We start from the raw sequence: 24,108 nt of genomic DNA, 5'->3' as shown, positions 1-24,108 counted from the left end.
CATTATTATTCCCCTAAAATTAATTCAGCGTGTAAAGAATTAATCTTAAAATTTATCAGTTTCACCCTGCCACCATCACTCTATCGATGCTAGAAGCAGTCAATAATAATAATAAATAATACTAAACAACATTTATAAAGTGCTTAATACACATTGTTTCTAAGCGCTAGATACAAAGACAAAAATAAGAACATGTAGGTTGAAGAATCCAATATTCAATGGTTTATACACGTACAGAAGAAAGGTGAGATATAGGGCCAATTTACTTGTGATGGATCTATAAATTCATTATCCAAAACTAAAGAATTCTTCACGAAAAATGAAAACAATGCGATATTCATAAAGTTGATCAAAATCGGGAGGGGGATGAAAAGCCACATACTTAAATGCAATTTTGCACATATAAAATCAGATTTCCTAAAATCGTATTAATAAAATCTTCTTTGACAAGTTTTCAATCAATTGAAGAAGATACGAATCAAACAAATCAAAGGGTCCATAATTCTGCAAATTAGGAGAAGTTCAATAAATAACCAAGATAGATAGATTCCATAAACAACTTACCTTATGCTAGCCGGTGATATGAAGGCATTATTCTTTGTCCATGTCACCGTTGGTTTGGGGACACCATAGCTCTCGCAGTCAATGGTTGCAGAGCCGCCTGCTATGACGGCAATTTGGTTAGGCTCCCTTGATAGTATTACAGGTGGAACTGGAAGAAAGAGAGACAATAAGAGATGATCGAAAGAGAATATTGTATCTGGGCCCCATTGCATAAAAGTTACTATTATGGTAACTCAGCCAACCAATGGTAACTACCATGGTAACGCTGATCAACAGCCAATCAGAATGGAGGATTCCATGCAAGTTGCCATAATGGTAACTTTTATGCAACAGGGCCCTGCTGATATTGTTAGAGACCTCCAGTCAATTAATCAACAACAAAACAGCTCACTATACTGCGCTCTCCCCTCCCACTCATTCATTCTGAAAAAAGGAGCCCTCATTGATGTATCATTCATAATCATTTCCTTTTCTCAGAGCTTATAAATCGGATATTTGAAATTCTTTACACATTTTTATTTCAATCTATTTATGCACCTCGGGATTCAACAACTGCAAAAATGTTTCTGTTTTCCAATGGAATGAAAAAAATTCCATCATACTGTATAAAGGGTACGACTTCTTCTTTACACTGGGTCAATTTAATGGCAAGTTATAAGCTACTGTAAAAAGCTACTGAAATCCTGCAAGGTAATGAGTGAAGAGGAAACTTGTCACAGAATTAAGAATTTGTTATCGACGAGCTTCAACCTTCTTATAAAAAAAATTGCCTGGAATATCTATTAACAATGAACCACATAACATGGCCGAAGCTTTGTCAGTTTAGAAGAAGAACTACAAACCAACTAACCGTCAATAAATAAGTTGAAGAGTTTAGTCTGATCTCCTGCGATGTTGGTTGCTACGCACTGGTACATGCCCTCATCGTGGAGCTGAGCATTGGGGATTCTTAGCGTGGTTCCATCGGGAGAGATGAGTACACCGCTCTGGAAGGGGTGAAGACGATGTCCGTCCTTATACCAGACGATCTCGGGGACTGGAATGGCCACCGTTGGACAGCTAAGCTCTATTCCCATGTTATTGATGACTGACACGTTGTGAGGGAATTCTGCCCCTTCGATTTCAGGGCTCACTGCAATAATACGAATGAAGAATTCACTTTTTTTATTTATTTATTCCTTCATTTTCATCAACTTTAAAACACAAATCACTACAAAAAAATTAAAAGGATGGGATAGCAAGACAAGGAAAAGGACTAAATGAGAATCTGTTGCCTTTAGTAAGAGTCATCATGATAATATGGATATAAGTAAAATAATGATTATCACAGGGATACCAGTAGCAAATGGTCCCAGGGTTGCATATCACATGCGGTGCTCTCTGAACTGCTGTGCCAGGCCGGTGACTGTGACAGAACTTAAGGTTCAACACATGAAAAAGGAGGAAATCCGGATATAGCCGGAACTCTGGCATCCCTGTAATCATCATCATTATCATCATCATCATCATCTCCATCATCATTATCATCATTTTCATCATTCTCATTATCATCATCATTATCAGCAGCAGCAGCACCACCACCACCACCACCACCACCACCATCATCATCATCACCATCATAATCACCATCCTCCTCCTCCTCCTCCTCATCATCATCACCATCACCATCATCATCATCATCAACCTCATCCTCCTCATCATCACCACCACCACCACCACCCCCATCATCATCATCATCATCATACGGTAGCAGAAAACACAATGAGTCCAGATATTCATCCGATAAACCATGACATTTACTTGCTGCTCTAGCTTACCTCTAACATTCAACACGTAACTCTTGGAGATATTCCCCACGATGCTGCTCGCCACACAGGTGAACTCCCCTGCATGGATCCTATTCACTCGATTGATCCTGAGAACCTCCCCGGAGCTCAGCACTGCCACTCCCGGTTCGTTGTGGGTCACCAGACGCCCGTCTTTGTACCATCTGATGGTGGGAGGGGGGTCGCCGCTGGCATGGCAACTAAGCTGGGTGGAGTCCTTTTCGTTGATGCTCATCAAGGTGGGTCCCAAAGGACTACCGTCAGGGAAGTTGGGAGGAACTGATCATAGAATGAAGAAAGCATGAATGAGAAATTCATCACCAGAATCTACACGTAACTAGCAAACTGTGGTAGGAAAGATGTTTAATTCTCGCTGTCCATAAAAACCAAAAGTTTCCAGACGTAGCGCATGGCGTGAATTTGCCATTCACTGAGTGCACTAAACAAGAAATTCTACTTCTTATACAATGATGTATGACCCAACAACGTCCAATCTACTTATACCATACATTAGCTAGCGTTAGCCACCGCTAGCATTAGTCACTGTAGCTAGCGTTAGTTGCATCCGCTTTCGCACAATGTTTTCAATGTCTTCTTACATATTGAGGAGGAGTCATCGTAAAAACCTGCTACTTGTGTTATCCCTCGTGCTGTATATTCTATCCTTCAAGCTACCAGTAGTTACTGAGTCACACAAGTTAACAGCCTAAGCTACATCCGGCAATTTTTGGTTATTGTCGATAGTGAGAACTGATGGTCCACAAATATAGCTTTTGAATAAACAATCACACTATATGTATAAATAAATTTTTTTCTTTCCTAAAACACATACATTTGTGTTGCCTTAAACCCTAATAAGACGGGGGGGGGGGCTGATTCAGGACCCCTCAACATTTTTTGTGATAAATCAGCTCATTTTTTACCATGTCACTCGCTGACAATCACTTTCAAGTCTCCCGTAATTTTTCAGACCGAAATTGCGACCCCCGGATATACGGTTCAAAATTATGCAACATTTTGTAAGTGCATGCAGACCCAAAAGATCACAAGGGGGGGGGGGGGCAGGCTGAATCAGCCCTTAATCTTTTTACAAGTTGACATAGCCCAGTCTTTTTAGGGTTAAAGTCGCACTTGAACATTTTAAGATTGTAAGGCTGATGCAGTTAAATAATAATAATAATACACAGTTCTTGTATAGCGCATATCACAATTATGAATAATGTCTCTATGCGCTTCCAAAGGACTTGGATATTATTACCCCAGCTGTAGCTTGGCAGCCGTAATTACTAAGTTTACAGCTCACACGCATTTCAAGGAATAAATTCCTGCCAGGTACCCATTCACCTCAACTGGGTTGAGTGCAGCACAATGTGGATAATATTCTTGCCGAAGGAAATTACGCCATGGCTGGGATTCGAACCCACGACCCTCTGTTTCAAAGTCCGGAGACTAATCCACTGGGCCACAACGCTCCACAGTTATACACATATATATACCTTCAAACACATTAAGAAATACATTTTCAAAACAGGGCAATTCCGTAAAATAATCAACCTTTTAGTACATCCGACCCCCATTTTTCTCAAGTTTTACTTCACTTCATAAACTGACCAAGTCATGATCATTTGAGAGCTTTACAGACTGTCAAAAGAACCAGAAATTAGAGACAGAAAATTTCATGAAGGTCCCAGAAATATGGGGAAGGATGTACATATTTTATGGAATTGCCTAACAGAGACTTTTTGAAGAGCAATTTTTGTTGAATGGGGTCCCCTTGAAAAAAACATTAATTAATCAATACTGCAAGCTGAAATAATTTTTCTGGACGATACTTACCATGAACAGTAAGGCCAAAGAACTTGGTGGAGTTTCCGGCATTGTTGGTAGCAATGCAGGTGTACCTTCCCTCGTTGTTGACCTGGACCTGACTGATCTCTAGGATCTGACCATTGGGAGAGATTCGGATGTTAGCATCCTCCCGGAGAGGGATGCCGTCCTTCTGCCAGATGATGGTTGCCATGGGGATGGAGATGTCAATGGTGCAGTACAGCCGAGCAGGATTGTTGAGGATGACCACGATGTCTATCGGTCTGTAGGCATCAACGATGACTGGGGGAACTGCCATCAAGAGAATAGGAATCCAAAAATTTCAAGAACATCAAGAATTGCTTCTCACAAAGATTTCAACCACATACTATACTAAGTACGATCATACAGTATGATGGACCTAATGTAAAAGTTCTATTGTAAAGGTTTGATCACTAACTTTTGTGAAAATGAAATAGATACATTGGTTTGAACCAATCTACCTTACTTTTTATTTCACAGTTCAAACTTGTTGTTAAGTACATCTATGTATTTGTATCATCAGTACTGTTTGCCTTTATATGAAAAGATATATGAAGAGAATGGTTAGTATATACACCGATGTCGACTCACCCATCACAGTAACGTTGATTGTTAAACTGGTGTTCCCAGCTACATTCACTGCCCTGCATGTATACACACCAGCATCAAAAGGCATAGCTCCAGGAATTACCAAGGTTCCATCATTCCTGATCTTATAATCTGGAGGAGAGAGAATGCGGTTGTCTCTGAACCAGGCCACCCTCGGTGTGGGGGTCCCGGTGGTCGGGCAATGCAGTTCAATGTCATCTCCTTCCACCAGCTGGACGTGCAGAGGACCCGTCTTATGTGGTGCTCTTAGAATGCTGGGTGGTTCCTGCACCTTCAGTAAGATGTCCAAAGACCGTTCGCCTACCTCATTGTTGGCGACGCAGGAGTATATGCCACTGTCGCCCTCTCGAGTGCTATTGATGGTCAGGCTTCCCCCATCGCTGCTGATGCTGAAGGACTGGGTGCTGAAAAGGATTGGTATGTTGTCCTTTCTCCAGCTGATGGTTGGTCCAGGGAATCCCGTAGCTCGGCACCTCAGAGTCACTGACTGATGAGGTCCTATAGTCACTACCTCTTGCTGAGTGCTGATATTGGGAGGAACTGAAATGGTGAACGAAATAGAGAATTTAAGACATCATTAGGGATGTGGTCGAGACAGGCCTTGAGGGCAAATTTTGCCGGCCTTGGCCGCAGCCCGAGTCATGTGTTCAAAGTCTACGGGAGGTTTTCTCCAGCTGCCACATGACTCCGAAGTACCGGCCTTGACTACAACCCAACACATCATCTTACAGATAGAAAAGATCATTGAGACCATCAAATTCAGTTGTTGCAGCAACAGTCTCACATTAACGGATTGCAAAGGAGTGGATTCCATTGATATCATTTTTCTACTCGTAATGTCAAAAACAACCATACTCACTCTTGACAACAAGGTGAAAGTTCTTGATGGCATATCCAACGTTGTTGGTCGCCACGCAAACGTAGCCCCCGCTGTCCGTGTGTTGGGGAGCCACGATTCTCAGCGATCCATCCTCCCCAATCATGTAGTGATCTTCAAGGACCTCCAAAGGTTTGTTGTCTCTCTCCCAGGTAACCGTGGGTTGTGGGTTACCTTCCACCTCACAGTAGAGGGTGATATCAACATCCTGGGTTGTGGTCAGATACTCGTCCTGGCCGTTGAGGATACTGGGCGTAACTGCAACAAGGTAGCCAATGAATAGTTGCCCAGTTAGTACATTATTTTTGTACACACAAGAAGGTTCCTCTGTACAAACTTTTATACGCCTAAAGAAGCATAATCAAATTATAATCAACGACACTGAATAATTATACGTATACAGATATAGTTTACATGGACAGGGGGCTGAATTCCACCACTTGTGTTCCCAAGATATATTCCCATGCATTCCTTCATTTCATGGTGTTCCATGAAGCTTTTCCATCAACCTCTACCATTCTCCCTTCATAGCCACCTTTAGGAGACATTGAGGATATTCTCACCCTGCACATCGATTGTCCATTGCATGGAAGCAGTCCCGGCATCATTGGTGGCCGTACAGTAGTACTCTCCGGCATTGGCTATGTTGACGGACCCGATCTCGAGGGTGATCCCCTGATCCTTGATGGTGACAGCTTCTTCAAGTCCGGTCAACATCATGTCTCCTTTGTACCAAGTGATGATCGGGGGTGGAAAGGCATCGGTGACCATGCACTGGAGTTCAATGGAATCATACTGGCCCACCGGGTACTCGACAGGTGTCTTTGAGCCTGGGATCTTAGGAGCAACTGTGTGAAAAAGAGAAAAAGAAAAGAAAGGTTCCATGACATTTGCTCCGGCGACAATTGCTCCGATGGAAAATTTGCACGTGAAGCCAAACATTAAACCTTATCTTCAAAACTAACGAAACCGTTATCCAAATCTTGACATTACTCTGAACCAAAAGCTCTATTAAAATCCTGATTCTAACCCTATGCCCTCTGACCGGAGCAAATGTTGCAGGAGCATATGCCTTGTCACCGAAAGAAAGCATCATCTTCATCTTTCAATCTCTTCTTCAAATACATATCATAAACTTTGAGAGTCCTTTTAAGGGCTGCACTCCAATATGACAAGAATAATCTACTTTCTGACCTACACTTTCTCGCTTATGCATTTCACTTAATCTACCTTTTCTTAGTCCTTTCTAGGACTTCCCGTATGGTGCAACATGAACCGGTCCATACCACCATGAAAACATCATTTGAAGGTGTACTTCAACTGGGCATGACTTATGCATAGTGATGTTAGTTTGTATTTACACTAATGTTATAAGTGTGAATTATGCAATCCTTGCAGGATATAGATAAAAGTGTGTGAAGTGAGAACTAGTGGTTTTGCAAGACATAGGACTGATTGGACATTGCATCGCTTTAAATACTGATGGAGAAATCCTACAAATGATTGATAAGTTATTTCAAAATGTGGCTAATTATCAAGCTGCGTGGTACAATATCTGCTTTTGTATTTTTATATCGCAAAATTAGAATCAGAAACAAAAAGTGATTCAAAATCACGCTTTTCTTCTTAGGGAGAAACTGAGGCGGTAGAGGAAAGAAAACCTCTTTTTCTTACCTGAAACATCAAGCCTAACCTCCCTACTCAGGACGCCAACAGCATTGGTGGCTTCACAGGTGTAGGAACCCCGATCGATAGACTCCACATCCCTGATCATCAAGGAGCCGTCTTCCAGGAGCTCCATCTTGCCGTAGTTCATGGGGACTTCCCGGTTGTTCTTCAGCCAGCGGTACTGTGGCTTGGGACTGCCGCTGATGTTGCACGGGATGATGACGTTCTCGTCCACACCGGTCGAAACATTTCCTGAGGCATCAGGCTGAATGGATGGGGGTGCTATGGAGAGAGAGAGAGAGAGTGCAAGTAATAATCTGGTTATCTATAATGCATTCAAGATACACACTTAACGTATCTAAGCGCTTACAGATTTATTATTACCTTATTCATCGGATTCAATCAGTTATTCATACACACATTGTATAGCATGCTCCACTCCCTGGGGAGTATTCGAGCAAGTCACCATACCGGATGAGCTACAAGGACTTTCACATCCTACCAGGTACCCATTTACAACCTGGGTGGAGAGTGGCACCCAGTCATCGGATTCAATCGGCTGTTCCTGCACACAATGTGTGAACATGCTCCACTCCCTGGGGAGTATTTGAGCCAGTCTCCATCGAGGTGCACACAATACCGGAGGAGCTACAATGACTTTCACATCCTACCGGGTACTCATTTAGCACCTTCGTGAAGAGTGGATTGACGCATTGCCAAAGGCTGCCAAACTGTTCTCCCAGCATGCCCTTCTTAACACGATTATGTGACTATTACCTCGGGTTTAATTGAAAGACTAGGTGCTCCTATTCTTCCTATTGGATTCCCATTTACTACACCTGGGTGGAGAGTGGCAAATGTGGATAAACAACAACAATCACAAGATGTTCCCCTGACTTACTGTGGATCCATAGCGTGAGGGTCTTATGATCATGGCCAGCCTGGTTGACGGCGACGCATCGATAGTGTCCGGAGTCCAGCTCCTCCACACTGCGGATCCTGAGGGAGCCGGAGAACAGCTGCTCCAGGTTGGGGTTGGAGAGATTAAGAGGAGCTCCGTTCTTATACCAGGTGATCTCAGGGAACGGGACTCCAGCTGACTCACAAGGTAGGATGACAGAGCTGGAGAGTGTACGGACAATGTCCGACGGCCCATCATTGATAGATGGTGGCACTAAATAGCAAAACAAGAAAGGAAATGCAAAAAAGTAAGGCCCATTATTGATAGATGGTGGCACTGAATATGGAAACAAGAAAGGAAAGGATTGTATTCATGCATATGATCATTTAAAAACTTATTCACACTTAAAAAAAAATTCCTAAGCCTAGATTGGAGTCATTGGCAGCTGTATTTAGGTTCCGGTTCTATTTTAAAAAGTTAACAATTAACTTCCTAGCTAAATGATATACATATGAAATTCAATAAGAATTACATGCACCATGCATAAACATAACAGCATTTACTTTATACCAAATTTCATAATGCATCTGAACATACAAAACCCTAAGGAAGACTATGTACAAGCAACATAGTGAAGATTCAGATTTAGAATCTGAAAGCATCACCAAATAAGGTTACAATGATAGTAAAGAAAGAAAAAAAAATTGTTTGGCATATAAACCTGACCAACCCAAGTCAACCTGCCAACTTTTATTTTTCAAATCAAATTTGACCCCCACGCCCCTAAAAATGTACCAACTGACCCTCATTTTCATTATTTTGCCTATATCTCTTGAATGACATAGTGGAACACCATCCATGTAATATCATTGAACATAACCTGAGCAGACGACTTGAGTGTCTTGCAAGAACCCTACATCTTCATTTGACGTGTATCATTTGAGTACGTACGACCGTACGTTTAGGCCCCCTCCCCCACAAAATAGAATAAGAAATAATAAAAAATACAAGAAAGACTGACCGACCCGTTCTTTTTCCCTTTGGTTAATTTTTTTTTAGGCCTAAGTGGGAACACACCCAAATTCAATGTAAAAAACCATATCAACATGTTACTTACCAATCACGTTCACAGTAACCACTCTAGAATCGTTTCCAGCCGAGTTCTTTGCTATGCAAGTGAACACACCCGAGTCAATGACCTGTACTTCTCTCAGATGCAGAGAGCCATTGACAGAGATTTGGTAGCGACTGTTCTGACTGGAGATTGGGATATTACCGAACATCCACACAATCCTGGCATCTGGAACACCGCTGGCTTCACAGCGAATTGCAATACTATGACCAACTTGGACTGTAAGTATCTCCTCTCGTCGATTCCTGATCAAAGGGGCAACTGTGTTTGGTGAAACAAGCACAGTCATTACCATATCATTTAAAAATCATTTCAAAATATCTTTATGATAATAGATTAAATATTAAGAAGGGTGTCCACGATTTAGTTGTTACCGACATTATATGCAAATCAAGCTATTACCGGCAGTATCAAGGATCATCACTTACATGATATTTATAAAGAAATAATGATGCGATGGGAAATGTAGTCACTTATTCCTACTTATTCCATCATATGTTTAGAGCAGAATGAAGAGCAATGAATAAAAAAGAGGTGAGGCAGAGAGCCTTGACGATGATATCATACATGTACATTCTAAATCTTACGTTTCTAGCCGGCCTACATTTGAATAATCAATTTGAATAATCAATAATCAATCTACTGAAAATTTTAAGGGGAAGTTCACCTTGACAATTAGGTTGGTTTTAATAAAAGCAGAAAAATCAAATAAAAATATTGATGAAGGTTTTGTTTTTCCAACGTCACAGACTAGCAACTCCTTTATATGTCGTGTGATATGAATTTTCAAAATTGTTATTTTCTCAAAAAAATTACAATGATTTTATTTATGCTCTGGAAAAATCATCAGTTCATACAAAATTCTAAGGAAAATTTTTTATTCATCCTTTTCCATTAAAGAATATAATTTATGGAATTCATATGACATGATATGATAGATGGGGGAACAGCTCCAAAACGAATCAAAAACTTTTCATTCAAAAATTAAATTAAAATTCCTGACTCTCTCATTCTTTGATGGATTTTCATCAAACCTTCACTATTATTTTTCTAAAAATTTTCTTCTTTGATTAAAACCAACTTATCTTTCAGGGTAAACTTGCCCTTCAATGTCTTACCATGGACTTCCAAGGAGAAGTGGCGTCGGCTGGACCCTTGACCATTGGTCGCCTCACAGTGATAATGGCCAGCGTCCTCAGGGCTAAGGTAGGGCAACCTCAGACTCGTATCACCTAAATCAAAATGAATCCCGATATCTGACCTGTCCAGTATGGCCTGACCGTTCTTGTACCATGTGACCTCGGCTGGAGGGTGGGAGTCCGTCACGTTGCACTCCAGGATGACATTCTGGTATTCCTCGGTGAAAACAATCACAGGATCGTCTGGTGTGTTCTCACCAGCGATATGAGGTCTCACTGTAAACAATATATATAATTATCCGACAATGATTTTATCTGAATATGATCTTTTAAACTATAAAAAATTGCATTATTCCATTAATACTATGTCCAAACTTGACTCTATCATTCAATCAACTTAAATCTGTTGTTAAGTATTTAGCAGCATATCACATATCTAATTACTATCAATTTAAAAAGAAGAGGGGAATGTTAGCACACAATATTTGCTTCAATACACTGCTTTGGATGGCTATGAATCCACAAACATTCTAACGATTAAATTTCTTGGGTATGCAAATTTTAACAAGCATTTTTATGACTTTTTCTTACATGCCTCAATTCCATTAATTTGTTTCAACTATATTGTCATAATTATGTGCCAACTATTATTTTACTATTACCACTCTTTGTTCCGGTTATGTTCTGTTGACACCTTTGTTTTGTTTTGTTTTATTTAAATTTTCTTTGTGCGTGTATAAACATATACATATAATTTTGTTCTCATTGTGTTCTTTTAACTTATTGTTATGAGTATGTGTACCTGGAAATGAAATAAAATAAAATAAAAAAATAAAATTAATGAATTTGGAAATAAATGCTTGAATTGAATTGAATTGAAAAACTGTTGTTGACAGGGTTCCACATTGATCCTGAACCAACTAATGATTGTGATTGATCTGATCAAATGTAACTATGGAAAGCCACGTAAAACCAGCATCAAGAATGCATGTGTCCATTCAAAGAGTTTTCCAAATGCGATGTATACCCATAGATGATTTACTATCTTGAAAAATCAGTGAGCTCCTTTCTGTTTCCAATATGGACATCCTTTACATTACCTATATTACATATACCTAATAAATGCAAAATTTCTATAACAAATTTACGATCAGCCAATCAGATTGAAGGATTTCAGTAGCTTTCAACTGTTATTGTAAATTTGTTATAGAAACAAGTTTTATGAAATGGGCCCCAGATGAACGGCAACTCTTTTTAAGACCAGGGGCCCGTGACACAAAGATTAGCCATCATTGCAATGAGAACAATGTACACTTAATCATGAAAATTAAGCGCGTGATTAATTGCTAACCTTTGTGCTACAGAACCCAGGTCCTGTTTAGTCAATACAGACCATCAACACTGGAAACTTACCCTGCGTATCGATGAAGACATCAATAGAATCGAACCCGCTATCACTCTCTGCTATGCACTCGTATCGACCATTATCATACGGTTGCAGACTGGAGATCAGCAGTGTATTGTCTCCAAGCACGGTGTAGCCTCTGAGTTGCTCTATCGGTTGTCCATCCTTGAACCAACGGATCCGAGGTCTAGGTGTCCCGGTGGCCTGGCAGGCTATCCTAACCTCTGTGTTCATCATCTGTTCCATCACATCGGGCAGCTCATTGATGATGCGAGGAGGATCTATCGAAATAACGAATCCAAGGTATCATACATAGAGAATGGAAGGAATCACAAGGACAAAACATTGTGGTACAATTAAGCAAAAGAGTTAAAGACTAATTCTCATATTTGACATAGCCAAATTGATGTAATGTACATGTATGAAATGAAAGTATAATCAAATCAGAATGGATTCTGAATTCATCACACACAAACTTGATATTAATAAGGTAGATTACTACAAAATACAAGCTGCAAGACACAGTGCTTACTATATTAAGCTGGAAATATAATGGGTGAGGTCAATATATTGAGAAAATGTTTTTTAAAGTAGTTATAACAATCACCTTTCCTTTATTTAGAGTAATGTAGTATATTTGTATCAAGCTGTTGATGTATTGCAACAATATTGTCCTTGAATAGTTCGTGCACTTTAAATTGTCACTATTATTACTAAGATAAACTAGTAATACATCATGAATTGAATCAGTAGAATAATGAGATAAATACAAATATGAATATTTTCCACCAGCTGATCGTATGACTAAACTGAATTCCATAAGCCCCATAGGATTTCTATTGAGACCACTCTGTTACAGAAAGCTACAGGCTAATTGATCGATCATCCACCATAAGAGCACAAGTGAGCTTACTGACATACCCTTTACAATGAGTGTGATCTTCCTGGTGTCCGAGCCTGCTTGATTGACCACCAAACAGAAATAAACACCGGCATCCAGCTCTCTTACATCGCTGATGATCAGGGAACCTTCCTCAAGCTTATGGAAATGAGAATCACCATAGTTAAGCTGGAGACCCCCCTTGTCCCACATGGTCATAGGTGAAGGTACTCCTATAGAGTCACAGGGTAGGGTCGCGTTCTGACCTAGGTAGGCCGTGATGGTGTCAGGACCAGGACTGATGTATGGTGGCACTGTAACATATAAAATGAACAGATATCAACAAGGTATTGTGACGATGCAAATTCTAATATTTTTTATGGCAGGTAAACCAGACACAAAAGAAAAAAAACAAATATTGAGAATGGTGAGGTAAAGTCATAGGCTATTTATTTACGAAGTGAAAGATGTTACAAATCAACAACACCACAGTAACCATCATCTTAATCATGACCACCACTACCACTGCTACCATCATCAGTACCATCACCACACTACCATTACCGCCACAACCATCACCACCACCACCATCAGCATCATTATCGTCATCATCATCATCATCGTAATCATCATCATCATCATTGTTGTTGTCGCCATCATCATCATCACCATCATCATCGTCATTGCCATCATCATCAAAATTATCATAACAATCATTGTCATGATCATCATTACCACCAATAATAATCTTCTTCTTCAATAACATGCTAATCATATTCATCGACATGATAATAATCACCATCATCATCATCATCTTTTTTTATCATTCATATCTCAATTCTAAGAAACTACACCCAGGGTGGACCTGCCCTGTAAAGGCTTTCAAGACTTACCTTGAACATTGATTTCATAACTCCTAGAAATATTCCCAACGATATTGGACGCAATGCAGGTGTAGACCCCGGAATCCCTCACCACAGCCATGGGGATGTCAAGGGACGATTCCTGGATGCGGTAATGGGCGTTGGTATAAGGGATCACTCGGCCATCCTTGAGCCATGTGATCATAGGAGGCGGGTAACTCTCCACTACACACGGCAGTGAGACAGGGTTGTTGAGGGTCACATCGTAGCTGGTATCCCCAGCAGTGATTGATGTAGGAGGCACTGTTGAGTAGGAGAAAACATGAATTAACAGGATTATTTTTAATGCATATCCAACATTCCGGATGTAAAACAAAGACACAATGGGGGATACTCGTGCCAAGTACAATTTCAAATGTTTGGGCCATAAATATAATCATGCCTCTTGATATGCACTTAGAGACTAGAATTATAAAACTTGAGTAAACAAATTTTCACTCCCCAGTCTTATATAATTCTATTCCCTTGTCTGCTCCTTTCTAGCATCTCCATTGTGAAGGGACTAAAATTAGAGTAAGTGGTCCTAATTCTGAAGTTGGGTTTAATCTAAACTCTGGTCTAAAATTGTAGTTTAACTATGGACAGCCAATTGTGACATAAATCTATAACAGGATAGAGGTTCAATCATCAGCTAATTGGACTCTCAAATGATCTGTAACTGTCCGGAAAAGATAAATAAGATAATTGTCTTCATCATTAAAGAATAAAGGAAGAGCACAATAAACATAAGAAACATACAATGTAAAATTTTTTTTGGCCATTTTGGCTTCACATACTTTTAGCACAGAGTTAGTCCACGGTCTAACTTCAGTATACAGGCCAATACAAGCCAACACTGATCAAACCACTGACTGCATTGTGATAATTATAGTTTTCATACAGGTATCTCCATTACAAGAGGGATTGGAATAAGATTGAAATACACACACTCAAGTGAGTAATTGTCCTCTGGTTTCATTGTTCATGCATTGTTTATACTGGTTATCTCCATTGAAGAAGGGATTTGAATATTCAAATATACAGTACACATTCGGTGAAGAACTGCAAAACATTTCATGAAACATAGTGATTTTTACTATTTTTATAAGCTCATAAAAAGAGAAAAGAAATAAAATCTTTGCATCTGATTGGCTTAGAGCAAAATTGTCACAGAACATCACTGACAATTTACTAGTATTTCATGAAATGCTCCACTGATTTCATTGTTAATGCATTCTTCCATACTAGTACCTCCATCAAGACAGGGGTCAGCATACTAGAATAAATGGACATTTAAATCATTGATGGCTACCACCATCAAAACTACTACTTCTACTACAATGAATATTGATGATGATTGATGAACAACAGTAATCCTCTTCATAAACTAATACTCCTTACCATAAACTGTTAACTCCATGTGTTTGTACTGATACCCGGCAGTATTTGTTACATTACAGGTATAGATTCCAGAATCTTCTCTTATAGTCGATGCAATGAGAAGCGAGTTGCTTGGTGTGACATAGTACCTGGGTAGGAGTAGAAAACAATGAGTTTAATTTCTTCATGATACATTCTTAAAATTATGAAGCATCCCTCTTCTTCGTCAGCATCTCATCATTTTGGAAGTTACTCCAAGATAAACATAGGTGTTTTTTCTACTTTATACATATACATAGCCTACTATTATAATCAACAAGAATGCATGTTCTGTTAATTTACTTGCCAGTGAATGATGTGAAATGTGATTAAAGCCAACCTAAGACCATGTTCTTTAGTAAATATGCATTCAAGTTTTTTTTTTACTGGTATGTTAAGTAGCTCTCTTAATCATAGAATAGATAGCTTTGCCATGTCACCTCGTCACAATACATTACTCAGTATTAATTATAATTCCAACATTCACGTTTTTTAGAACGTCAAGAGAAAGGATTTCATCAATTATCAGGTAAAACTTGAATTAAGACGAGATCCTACCAACATGATAGAAAGACTGTCACATTTTTGACCAACCTGATATCTTCTGGATCTAGCGGTGCTCCATTCTTAAGCCATGTGACCTCAGGAGGCGGGAAACCAGCAGCTAGACACTGGAGGGTCACAGGGTTACGGATCAGGCTGGTGTAAGCATCGGGACTGTCTAACAAAATGGGTGCCACTGAAAATCAAATAAAAGTTGTTATTAACACATGTATATAAAACATTTCTTTGCATGATATTGCTTTTGTTGTGTTGTCATTGCCATCATTAACATTGGCATAAATATTATTATGATGAACACTGTCATTATAATAATCAACATCATCATCATCACCATTATCATCATCATCATCATCATCACCATTATCATCATCATCATCATCACCATCATCATCATCATCATCATCACCTTCATCATCATCATCACCGTCATCATCATCATCTTCATCATTCTCATTATCATCATCATCATCATAATCTTTTTCATCATCATCACTTTTTTGCTATTATTAAAATCATCACAACCATCATCACTAATCTCCCTTTAAAAGCTATAAATCTTCTCTTCAATCCTGAAATGTCTACAAAGTATGAATGCCTGAGCAGCAATAACTTACAGTTGACTGTTAGGGTTACAAACTTGGAAGCTTTGCCGGCATCGTTAGAGACATAGCAGGCATATTCCCCAGAATCTTGCTGGTCTACGTTCAGTATCTGAAGGGTACCAAAGGCACTCTGTCGAAACCTGCACATTTAAAATTCAGATCAGTATATCTCTATCAATTCTAGCCAATCTAGTCTATATGGGTAATCATAGTATGCCATAACAGCCATTCAAAACAATATGAGGTCATTAAAGATTGCATTGGAAAAAACACTAGATATACTAAAATTGTGATTAGAATGTCTGCATTTGCAACAAATCTGTTAAACAATTATATGTAAAATGATGGTATATTGGACAAAAGTTTAGAATGACTTTGGTTACTAAAGGATACCTTCAAGAAATCTAACATACAATGAAATTTGAATCTTCAGCCTATCTATTGTAAAACTTGGGTCATTAACCACAACCCACACCTTCAGACAAGTATTTGGTTACCTACAAAACAAAATTACAGAATAATTTGAGAGAAAAATGAATAAACCGACAAACCTTGGGTCATTAAATGTATCGAGGGGCTGTCCGTCCTTGTACCATGTTATATCAGGTAGTGGGATGCCATCGGCCCGACATTCTAATTCAACGTGACTTCCAACCTCTGTCGTACGGGTTGGTGGCCCTGGCTGAATACTGGGTGGAACTGAGAAATAAAAGAAAACAACAAAGAAGTTCATATAACATGTATGATTAAATACGCAAAAAAAAACACTGCAGCATTTCATCATTTTGACTTGCTGTTTTTACATGGCCACGCAATAGCAATCTGAACGTTTTTGAGCAGAAGCAAATGCTCTAGACGGCTTCTACATGTAGCATTTTGATGAATAATTGGTAGTGAGTATTTACTGGATTACTGTAAAGACTGGAGACCTGACTGAACCATACAATAATAATGATATTTTGGAAATTATATAGTGTAGCTGTTCTAAAAAATATACACATCTGAACTGTGATGGTACACAGCTCCAAATATGGTTAAAGTTGATACATGCATTACATCTATTTTTATGGTCATCGCTCAAAGAAAGGCACTTAAAAAAAATCATGATATTCACTTACTCATGACAACAAGCCTGAAATTCCTGGTACTGTTGCCTGCAATGTTGCTTGCCACACACTGATAGATGCCAGTATCAAACGGTCTAGCTCGATAGATGTCCAGTGAGTCTCTGGTGATGACCATTGAGTTACTGACCGAGATAGGATTGCCTGACTTGTACCATGTGACCATTGGAGGGGGATTCCCCCTGACCTCGCAGGGCAGAGAGACAGTCTCACCGACAACGATGCTGAAGGTCTCCTCAACGACTTCCTCGATATCGGGAGGAACTGAAGTAATGAAGTAATTTGAAGTAATATTCATCAGAGTATTGAAGAGGAATATAAAAAAATAAATAAAAAAATACAATAATACTAATAATTATAATTATAATAACAATAAGCATAAAATAATAATGATAATGATAATAATCATGATAATGATAATAATATAAAAATACACAACATTTATAAAGCACTTAATACACATGTTGACTAATAATTGCTGTCAATTAAGGGATATGCTATGATTAAACTGATTGAGCCAGTTAAAAATCATATTTATACCTTCGGTGCAGGTCAAACAAATATGTACTGAAAACCATATATTGACATGCCGGTGTTATAATACAGCTATAGAGTGCTTAGATATGTAGTTGGACGTGATAAGTGCTTTTAATTTCAATAATATGAAAAAGTATGCACATATAATTACTACATCTGCTAATCATAAAAGCCAAGAAATTGGCTTTTCCAGCAGACATTATCAATTTCCTTTTTTTCTGTGGAAAGACTTTTAAAAAACGGGGACCCAAGGTCACCGAGAATGATAATTGTTCTTTGTTTTTACTGAATATCTGAGCGATCCAAGATAATACAAAGAGAAGGCAGTCTAGTTGGAGGCCTTTTTATTTATATTAAGAATAATAATATTAAAATGGATTTATATAGCGCAAAAACTATTTCTATATATTCTATTGCTTTGCAAGAGCTTCCCAGATGCTGTACCGTACATACTATTGGAATAGATAAGTTTTTAATTTCAGTTTGAAATTATATAAAGTTGTTGAATTCCTAATGTCGAGATGAAGTTTGTTTCATAGTTGTGGGGCTGATATAAGAAATGACCAATCTCCTAGGCCCGAATTCACAAAGGTGGTTTTGAAAACCCACGGTTGAGTCCATGGTTTATGCAGATTTCCTGTATAAATTACGCTTAATTTAGTGCGTATCGGGCGCGTGTATAAAAAATGTCCAATGCTGATGCGCGCTTTTGTCACAATGCGCCAATTTGACGCCTGTTACCATGGTTAGATACGCTATTTTATTCATGAGTCCACTCTTTGAAGAGTGGACTCATGAATAAAAAGTGGACACATGAATAAAATAGCGTGGATAACCACGGCAACAGGCGTCAATTTGGCGCACTGTGACAAAATCGCGCATCAGCATTGGACATTTTTTAATATACGCGCTAAATTAAGCGTAATTTATACAGGAAATCTGCATAAACCATGGACTCAACCGTGGGTTTTCAAAACCACCTTTGTGAATTCGGGCCCTAGTGTTGCTTTAGTTATGCGCAAACCGGTGTGTTGGCTCAGCGGGTAGTGTCTGCCTCACAACCTGGAGGTCGTGAGTTAAAGCCCTGGCTGCGTCAGACCAAAAGACATTAAAAGATGGGAGTTGCTACTACCCTGTTTGGTTGTCAACGATTTAAGGGATAGAGCAACGTCGATTCGGCGCTGCTCCCAGGCCCACAATCAATGGGGCAGAATGAATTTTTCAAAGGATGTCTATTTCATGCAATAACACATGAATTTTCATTTTTTATTTCCTTCTGCCTCCCATGAACTTCTAAAACCAAAATTCTCTATGACATCATACCATGGACAGACAGATTGATGTCCTTAGTCACCGATCCACCCTCGTTCTGCACCACACACTTGTACGTTCCAAAGTCCGTCGGCTCAACGCCATACATCGTGAGAGTGCCGGCGATGTCATCAACGTCGTAATGAGGATCGTTGAGGGGAATGGGGACGCCCTCCCTGGACCAGGTGATTGTCGGGGGCGGGGTTCCAGAGGCTGGGCAATGCAGAGTTATTGCCTGACCAGTGACTACAGTGTATTGTATCTGACCATCCAATATTATTGGTGGAACTGAAAAATGGAACAAGAAACATAGTACATGTATTTGCCTTTGATAACATTAAAGGGATGGTCCAGGCTGGAGATATTCATATCTCAATAAATAGAGTAAAATTCACAAAGCAAAATGCTGGAAATTTGATCAAAATCGGGTAACAAATTTACAGCATTTTGCTGTGTGAATCTTACTCTATTTGTTTAGATATAAATATTTTCAGCCCGGACCATCCCTTTAAAGACAATATTTCTGAACTGTACATTTTTCATGATACGGTTATGACTAACGCTTAAATTGGCCAGGATTCAATCTCTCCTTTTTTTCTCACCCACATTTTCAACTGTATCTCAACAAATTTCCTGAATCTACAAATGATTCTCTTTCTTTTTCACACTTTCCTATCTCTAACAACTAATTCTAAATAAAAATTAATAAAATGATCTGTTTCTCCATCTATATCTTTTCATCTCTCTCAATCTCCTCCTTTCCATCATTGCTCCTCCATCCTCATCCCTCTTTCAATCTCTTGCTCTCTCTCCATCTTTCATTTATCCCTTCCCCTCTCTTGCTCTCTCTCTCTTTCCTCTCCTGCTTTCCCCCCTCTCCCCATCCTCTTTTCTCTCTCCCCATCTTTCTAACCTCTCATTCTCTCTTTCTCTCCCCTATTACTTCCAATCCAACCCCTCCCTCTCCTCCTCTTAGACACTCACCAATAATACTAAGGGTGATAAACCTGTTGGTTTCCCCGGCATCGTTGGTCACCACACAGGTGTAGGTCCCTGTATGATCCTCGGAGGTGACATCTATCTGGAGGGAGCCCTCTTCCAGGATGCGGGCATTCCTGGTGGCTTTGGGTAGCTGAACCCCATCCTTCTGCCAAACCACCTCCGGCATGGGGATGCCATAGGCTTCGCACGATAGAATGACCGAGCCTCCGGCCACTACTTCGTATTCAGTGTTACCGGGTTCGATGCTGGGTGGAACTATGAAAATGAAGGTAATTATAAGATAACAAATTATGAAACTTTTGATCTCAACACAAGAAAAATATCAGAGTTATCACTAAATTTTCAGCTACTGAGATGATAAGATGATAAATGCAAGGTAGAAACTTATCTTAGCGTTTCGATAGCCTACTACACATGTGATATTGAACACAAAACTTAACATATCTGTAGAAGAAATAACATTTTAATTTCACCTTAAGTGCTTTACTAGATTCCTTTATGCAGTAGCAAAATATTATGAAATATGAAAAAAAAATCCACAAGATCAAACATCAGTAGGATCCTAGATGGATTGCTTCCAAATCCAAACATTAGCATATTGACAGAATCAAGCCATAACATAACCTGATAGAATGATTGGAAAAAATCATGGCCATGGTCAAGTATATTGGTGAATGATACCATCAAACTGATAAGAAGAAGAGTTAATCAGAACAATTTTCCATGGATACCAAATGGTTGTAATACATATTGTTTGAGAATGATAAAATATGTAAGGACTAGAAAAATGAGGGGACATGATAGCTGACAGGGAAAGAAAGCAGAGAAGAATTAGTAGACCACCCACCAAGAATAGTAATGCGGACATCTTTGGTGACATTGCCGGCTATGTTAGACGCCACACACCTATACTGCCCTTCCTCTGCCATAGACATCTGCTGAATGACCAGGCCCCCGTCTGGATTAACGTAGAAGTTCCTCCCGGAGTCTGGCAAGGGAAGGTCGTCTTTGAACCAGGTGATCTGAGGAGGGGGATTTGCCCTTACATTGCACGGGAGGGTGACACTGTCCCCTTGGGTTACATTGATGACACCGGTGGTCTCGACACCGACACGAACAGGTGGGACTGAAAAGAAAACAACAATAAAAATATTGTTAATTCTAACCATACAAACTAATGCATTCAGGAGATATAACCTCTGTTTAAGCAATAACTAATATAACTTTCTTTAATATACAACTAATATTTTTATAAAGTTCAGGTTATAGAGGGAAATTTTAGTTTAATCATAATGATGCTTACAAAGATCATATCCATTTACAAGGTTAACCAGGAAAATATCGATATGTACAGGAAAAAGGCAAGATCCACTGCATCTTTTCATGTCTTGCAGACACACCTTCATGCATCATTTTAATATAACAAGTTTCATAAATGTTGTCACCCATTGCAACTACAGAGTTATTGGCAATCAAGACAAAAAAGAAATAAACTCTCGCTTCTCTATCTTACCTAAAATAAAGAGTGTTATTTCTATCTCTGAGACCCCAGCCACATTAGACACCCTACATATGTAGGTGCCTGCGTCCTGTTCGGTGACATAGTTTAGCGTGAGGGCGCTCTGATGGATCCCTAGGTTGGGTACGGTCTGGCCGTTCTTGATCCACTCAATCACCGGCGGGGGGTAACCTTCGGCAGGGCAAAGCAACGTCACTGACTCGTGATGGACAACGGTGTAGCTGGTATTTGTTTGGGTTATACTTGGTTTATCTAAAGAGAGAGATAGATATGATGTTGCTAGCTAAAGAATACAGGCATTCTATTCATAGTCATATACGGGTTGACGTTCCTGAACATTATACTTATCATAACCATTGTCCCAACCGCCTTTATTGAAAAGATGATTGCCACCACCCTTATTGTCAACGTAACCTCAATCGTCATTACCGCTTCAATCATCAAAATCATCATTATCTCATCATCATCTTAACTATCCGCTTTCCCTCCTCCTCCTCCTAATCATCATCACCATCATCATCGTCACCATCACCATCACTATCATCATCACCATCATCATCACCATCATCATCACCATCATCATCATCATCATCATCTTCATCATCATCATCACCATCACTATCATCATCACCATCATCATCATCACCATCATCATCACCATCATCATCACCATCATCATCATCATCATCATCTTCATCATCATCATCACCATCACTATCATCATCACCATCATCATCATCACCATCATCATCACTATCATCATCACCATCATCATCATCACCATCATCATCCTCACCATCATTATCATCACCATCATCATCATTGTCACTATCATCATCACAATCAACATCTTCATCATCATTATCACCATAATTGTTCTCCTCCTATTTTCCCTCCTCGTCAAAAACATGATCATCACTTCCAATATCAATATGATTACCATCACAAGTATCACTATAACTAACTCATCATCAACATCCCAAATTTAACTTCACTACCATATTCACTAAATCCCCTCCCTGGGTCTTACCATGAACTTTAACATGCGTCGTCCTGGTATCATTTCCGAGAGCATTCTCCGCTACGCAGGTGTAGTTGCCCGCATCGGACATGACCACGCCCCTTATTCCGAGGCTACCATCAGGAAAGATGTCGAGACGTGGGCTGTATTCCGGGTAAAGTCTCTCCTTGCTGTGGTACCAAGTTACCGTCGGTGGTGGGTTGCCGGCGATCACGTTGCACCGTACGACCACATCCGCTTCGACTAATACCACCTCCTCCTGGCTGGTGGCACTGATCTGGGGCTGGACTGGAAGTGGAAAGAAAGAAATACAATTCATCACTCCTAAATAACTGTGCCTGAGATCTGACCCCCCAAAAAAACAATGAGAGAAGAACTCTGCAAGGTTATTCACTAAAGCAAAAGCCTTGTGATGATGCTTCATGTTTTTAAAAGCAATTCTCATCGGCATAGATATATGACATCACTCAGTTCAAGTAGTAGGAAATGAAAAAGTAAGACATCATCCCCTGAAGAATACGTTTGCTGCTTGAATCTAGGCCATTGCAATAGCTAACATGTCTGTTTCTAACGGCTCAAGAATATTGCATTTCATTTGCAGGTTCTGTCTTCATACATGTATGACCAGGGTCAAAATGAAGATGATGTTTAAGGTTATATACATGGACCAATATTCTGAAGACAGGTTTAAATTAGGCCATAAATTAACTCTGTAAAGTAATGATTTTGATAAGATGGTAAGCTTATCATGTTCACTGTACTCTGTTATCATGCTATAGAGGCAAATAAAACAAATAATGTTATTACTCCAAGGTGGTTATGGTTTATATGAATGACAGACGCGCTGATGTACTGTTAGAGATTGGTGTCACAACTGGCTATCGCTAGTTGGACCTAAATTTGACTTATACCAGAGCTCAGACTACGGGGTAAAGTGGGTGGTTTTGCGGTTGTCCAGTTTGCTATGACCATATACTTACTAAGATTTGTGATTCTTAGCTGGGCTGATGATTCCGTTGACCCATGTTCGTTGTGAGCCACACAGACGTATGTCCCACTATCCTCAACCTGCATGTCTATTGATATGAGAACAAAGGAGGTGATACTCATGAATAAATTAAGGAAGGAGAAAAAAAAGACAGCTTAATATCATATCATCAAAATAAAGTCAAATGATCTGCTCAGGGATTTTAAGAAGGTTCAAAACATAAATCAAAACTCTGTGGACAATATTTGTACCAAACTTCACCTATAGGGG

The 24,108-nt window shown here is 39.4% G+C and overlaps 1 protein-coding gene across 2 annotated transcripts in view; it reads right to left on the bottom strand.

Moving 5' to 3' along the window:
- LOC129277301 (hemicentin-1-like) overlaps positions 1–24,108 on the bottom strand; it is a 90,102-nt gene that overhangs the window by 32,520 nt on the left and 33,474 nt on the right. For both annotated transcript variants that reach the window (XM_064110780.1, XM_064110781.1), the window contains exons 13-37: positions 23,831–23,926; positions 22,860–23,138; positions 21,824–22,081; positions 21,158–21,436; positions 20,293–20,565; positions 19,321–19,596; positions 17,455–17,724; positions 16,888–17,035; positions 16,349–16,476; positions 15,765–15,909; positions 15,153–15,280; positions 13,743–14,015; positions 12,891–13,163; positions 11,978–12,250; positions 10,544–10,840; positions 9,411–9,686; positions 8,294–8,566; positions 7,399–7,674; positions 6,288–6,572; positions 5,707–5,982; positions 4,830–5,387; positions 4,227–4,508; positions 2,382–2,669; positions 1,415–1,696; positions 565–712 (exon numbers count right to left, since the gene is read on the bottom strand). In XM_064110780.1, the coding sequence (XP_063966850.1) occupies positions 565–712; positions 1,415–1,696; positions 2,382–2,669; positions 4,227–4,508; positions 4,830–5,387; positions 5,707–5,982; positions 6,288–6,572; positions 7,399–7,674; positions 8,294–8,566; positions 9,411–9,686; positions 10,544–10,840; positions 11,978–12,250; positions 12,891–13,163; positions 13,743–14,015; positions 15,153–15,280; positions 15,765–15,909; positions 16,349–16,476; positions 16,888–17,035; positions 17,455–17,724; positions 19,321–19,596; positions 20,293–20,565; positions 21,158–21,436; positions 21,824–22,081; positions 22,860–23,138; positions 23,831–23,926 (6,340 nt within the window). The remainder of the gene's footprint in view (positions 1–564; positions 713–1,414; positions 1,697–2,381; positions 2,670–4,226; positions 4,509–4,829; positions 5,388–5,706; positions 5,983–6,287; positions 6,573–7,398; positions 7,675–8,293; positions 8,567–9,410; positions 9,687–10,543; positions 10,841–11,977; positions 12,251–12,890; positions 13,164–13,742; positions 14,016–15,152; positions 15,281–15,764; positions 15,910–16,348; positions 16,477–16,887; positions 17,036–17,454; positions 17,725–19,320; positions 19,597–20,292; positions 20,566–21,157; positions 21,437–21,823; positions 22,082–22,859; positions 23,139–23,830; positions 23,927–24,108) is intronic.

This window comes from Lytechinus pictus, chromosome 15 (assembly GCF_037042905.1).
Source record: "Lytechinus pictus isolate F3 Inbred chromosome 15, Lp3.0, whole genome shotgun sequence".
NCBI lineage: Eukaryota > Metazoa > Echinodermata > Echinoidea > Temnopleuroida > Toxopneustidae > Lytechinus > Lytechinus pictus.
This window is presented reverse-complemented; position numbering and strand designations above follow the sequence as displayed.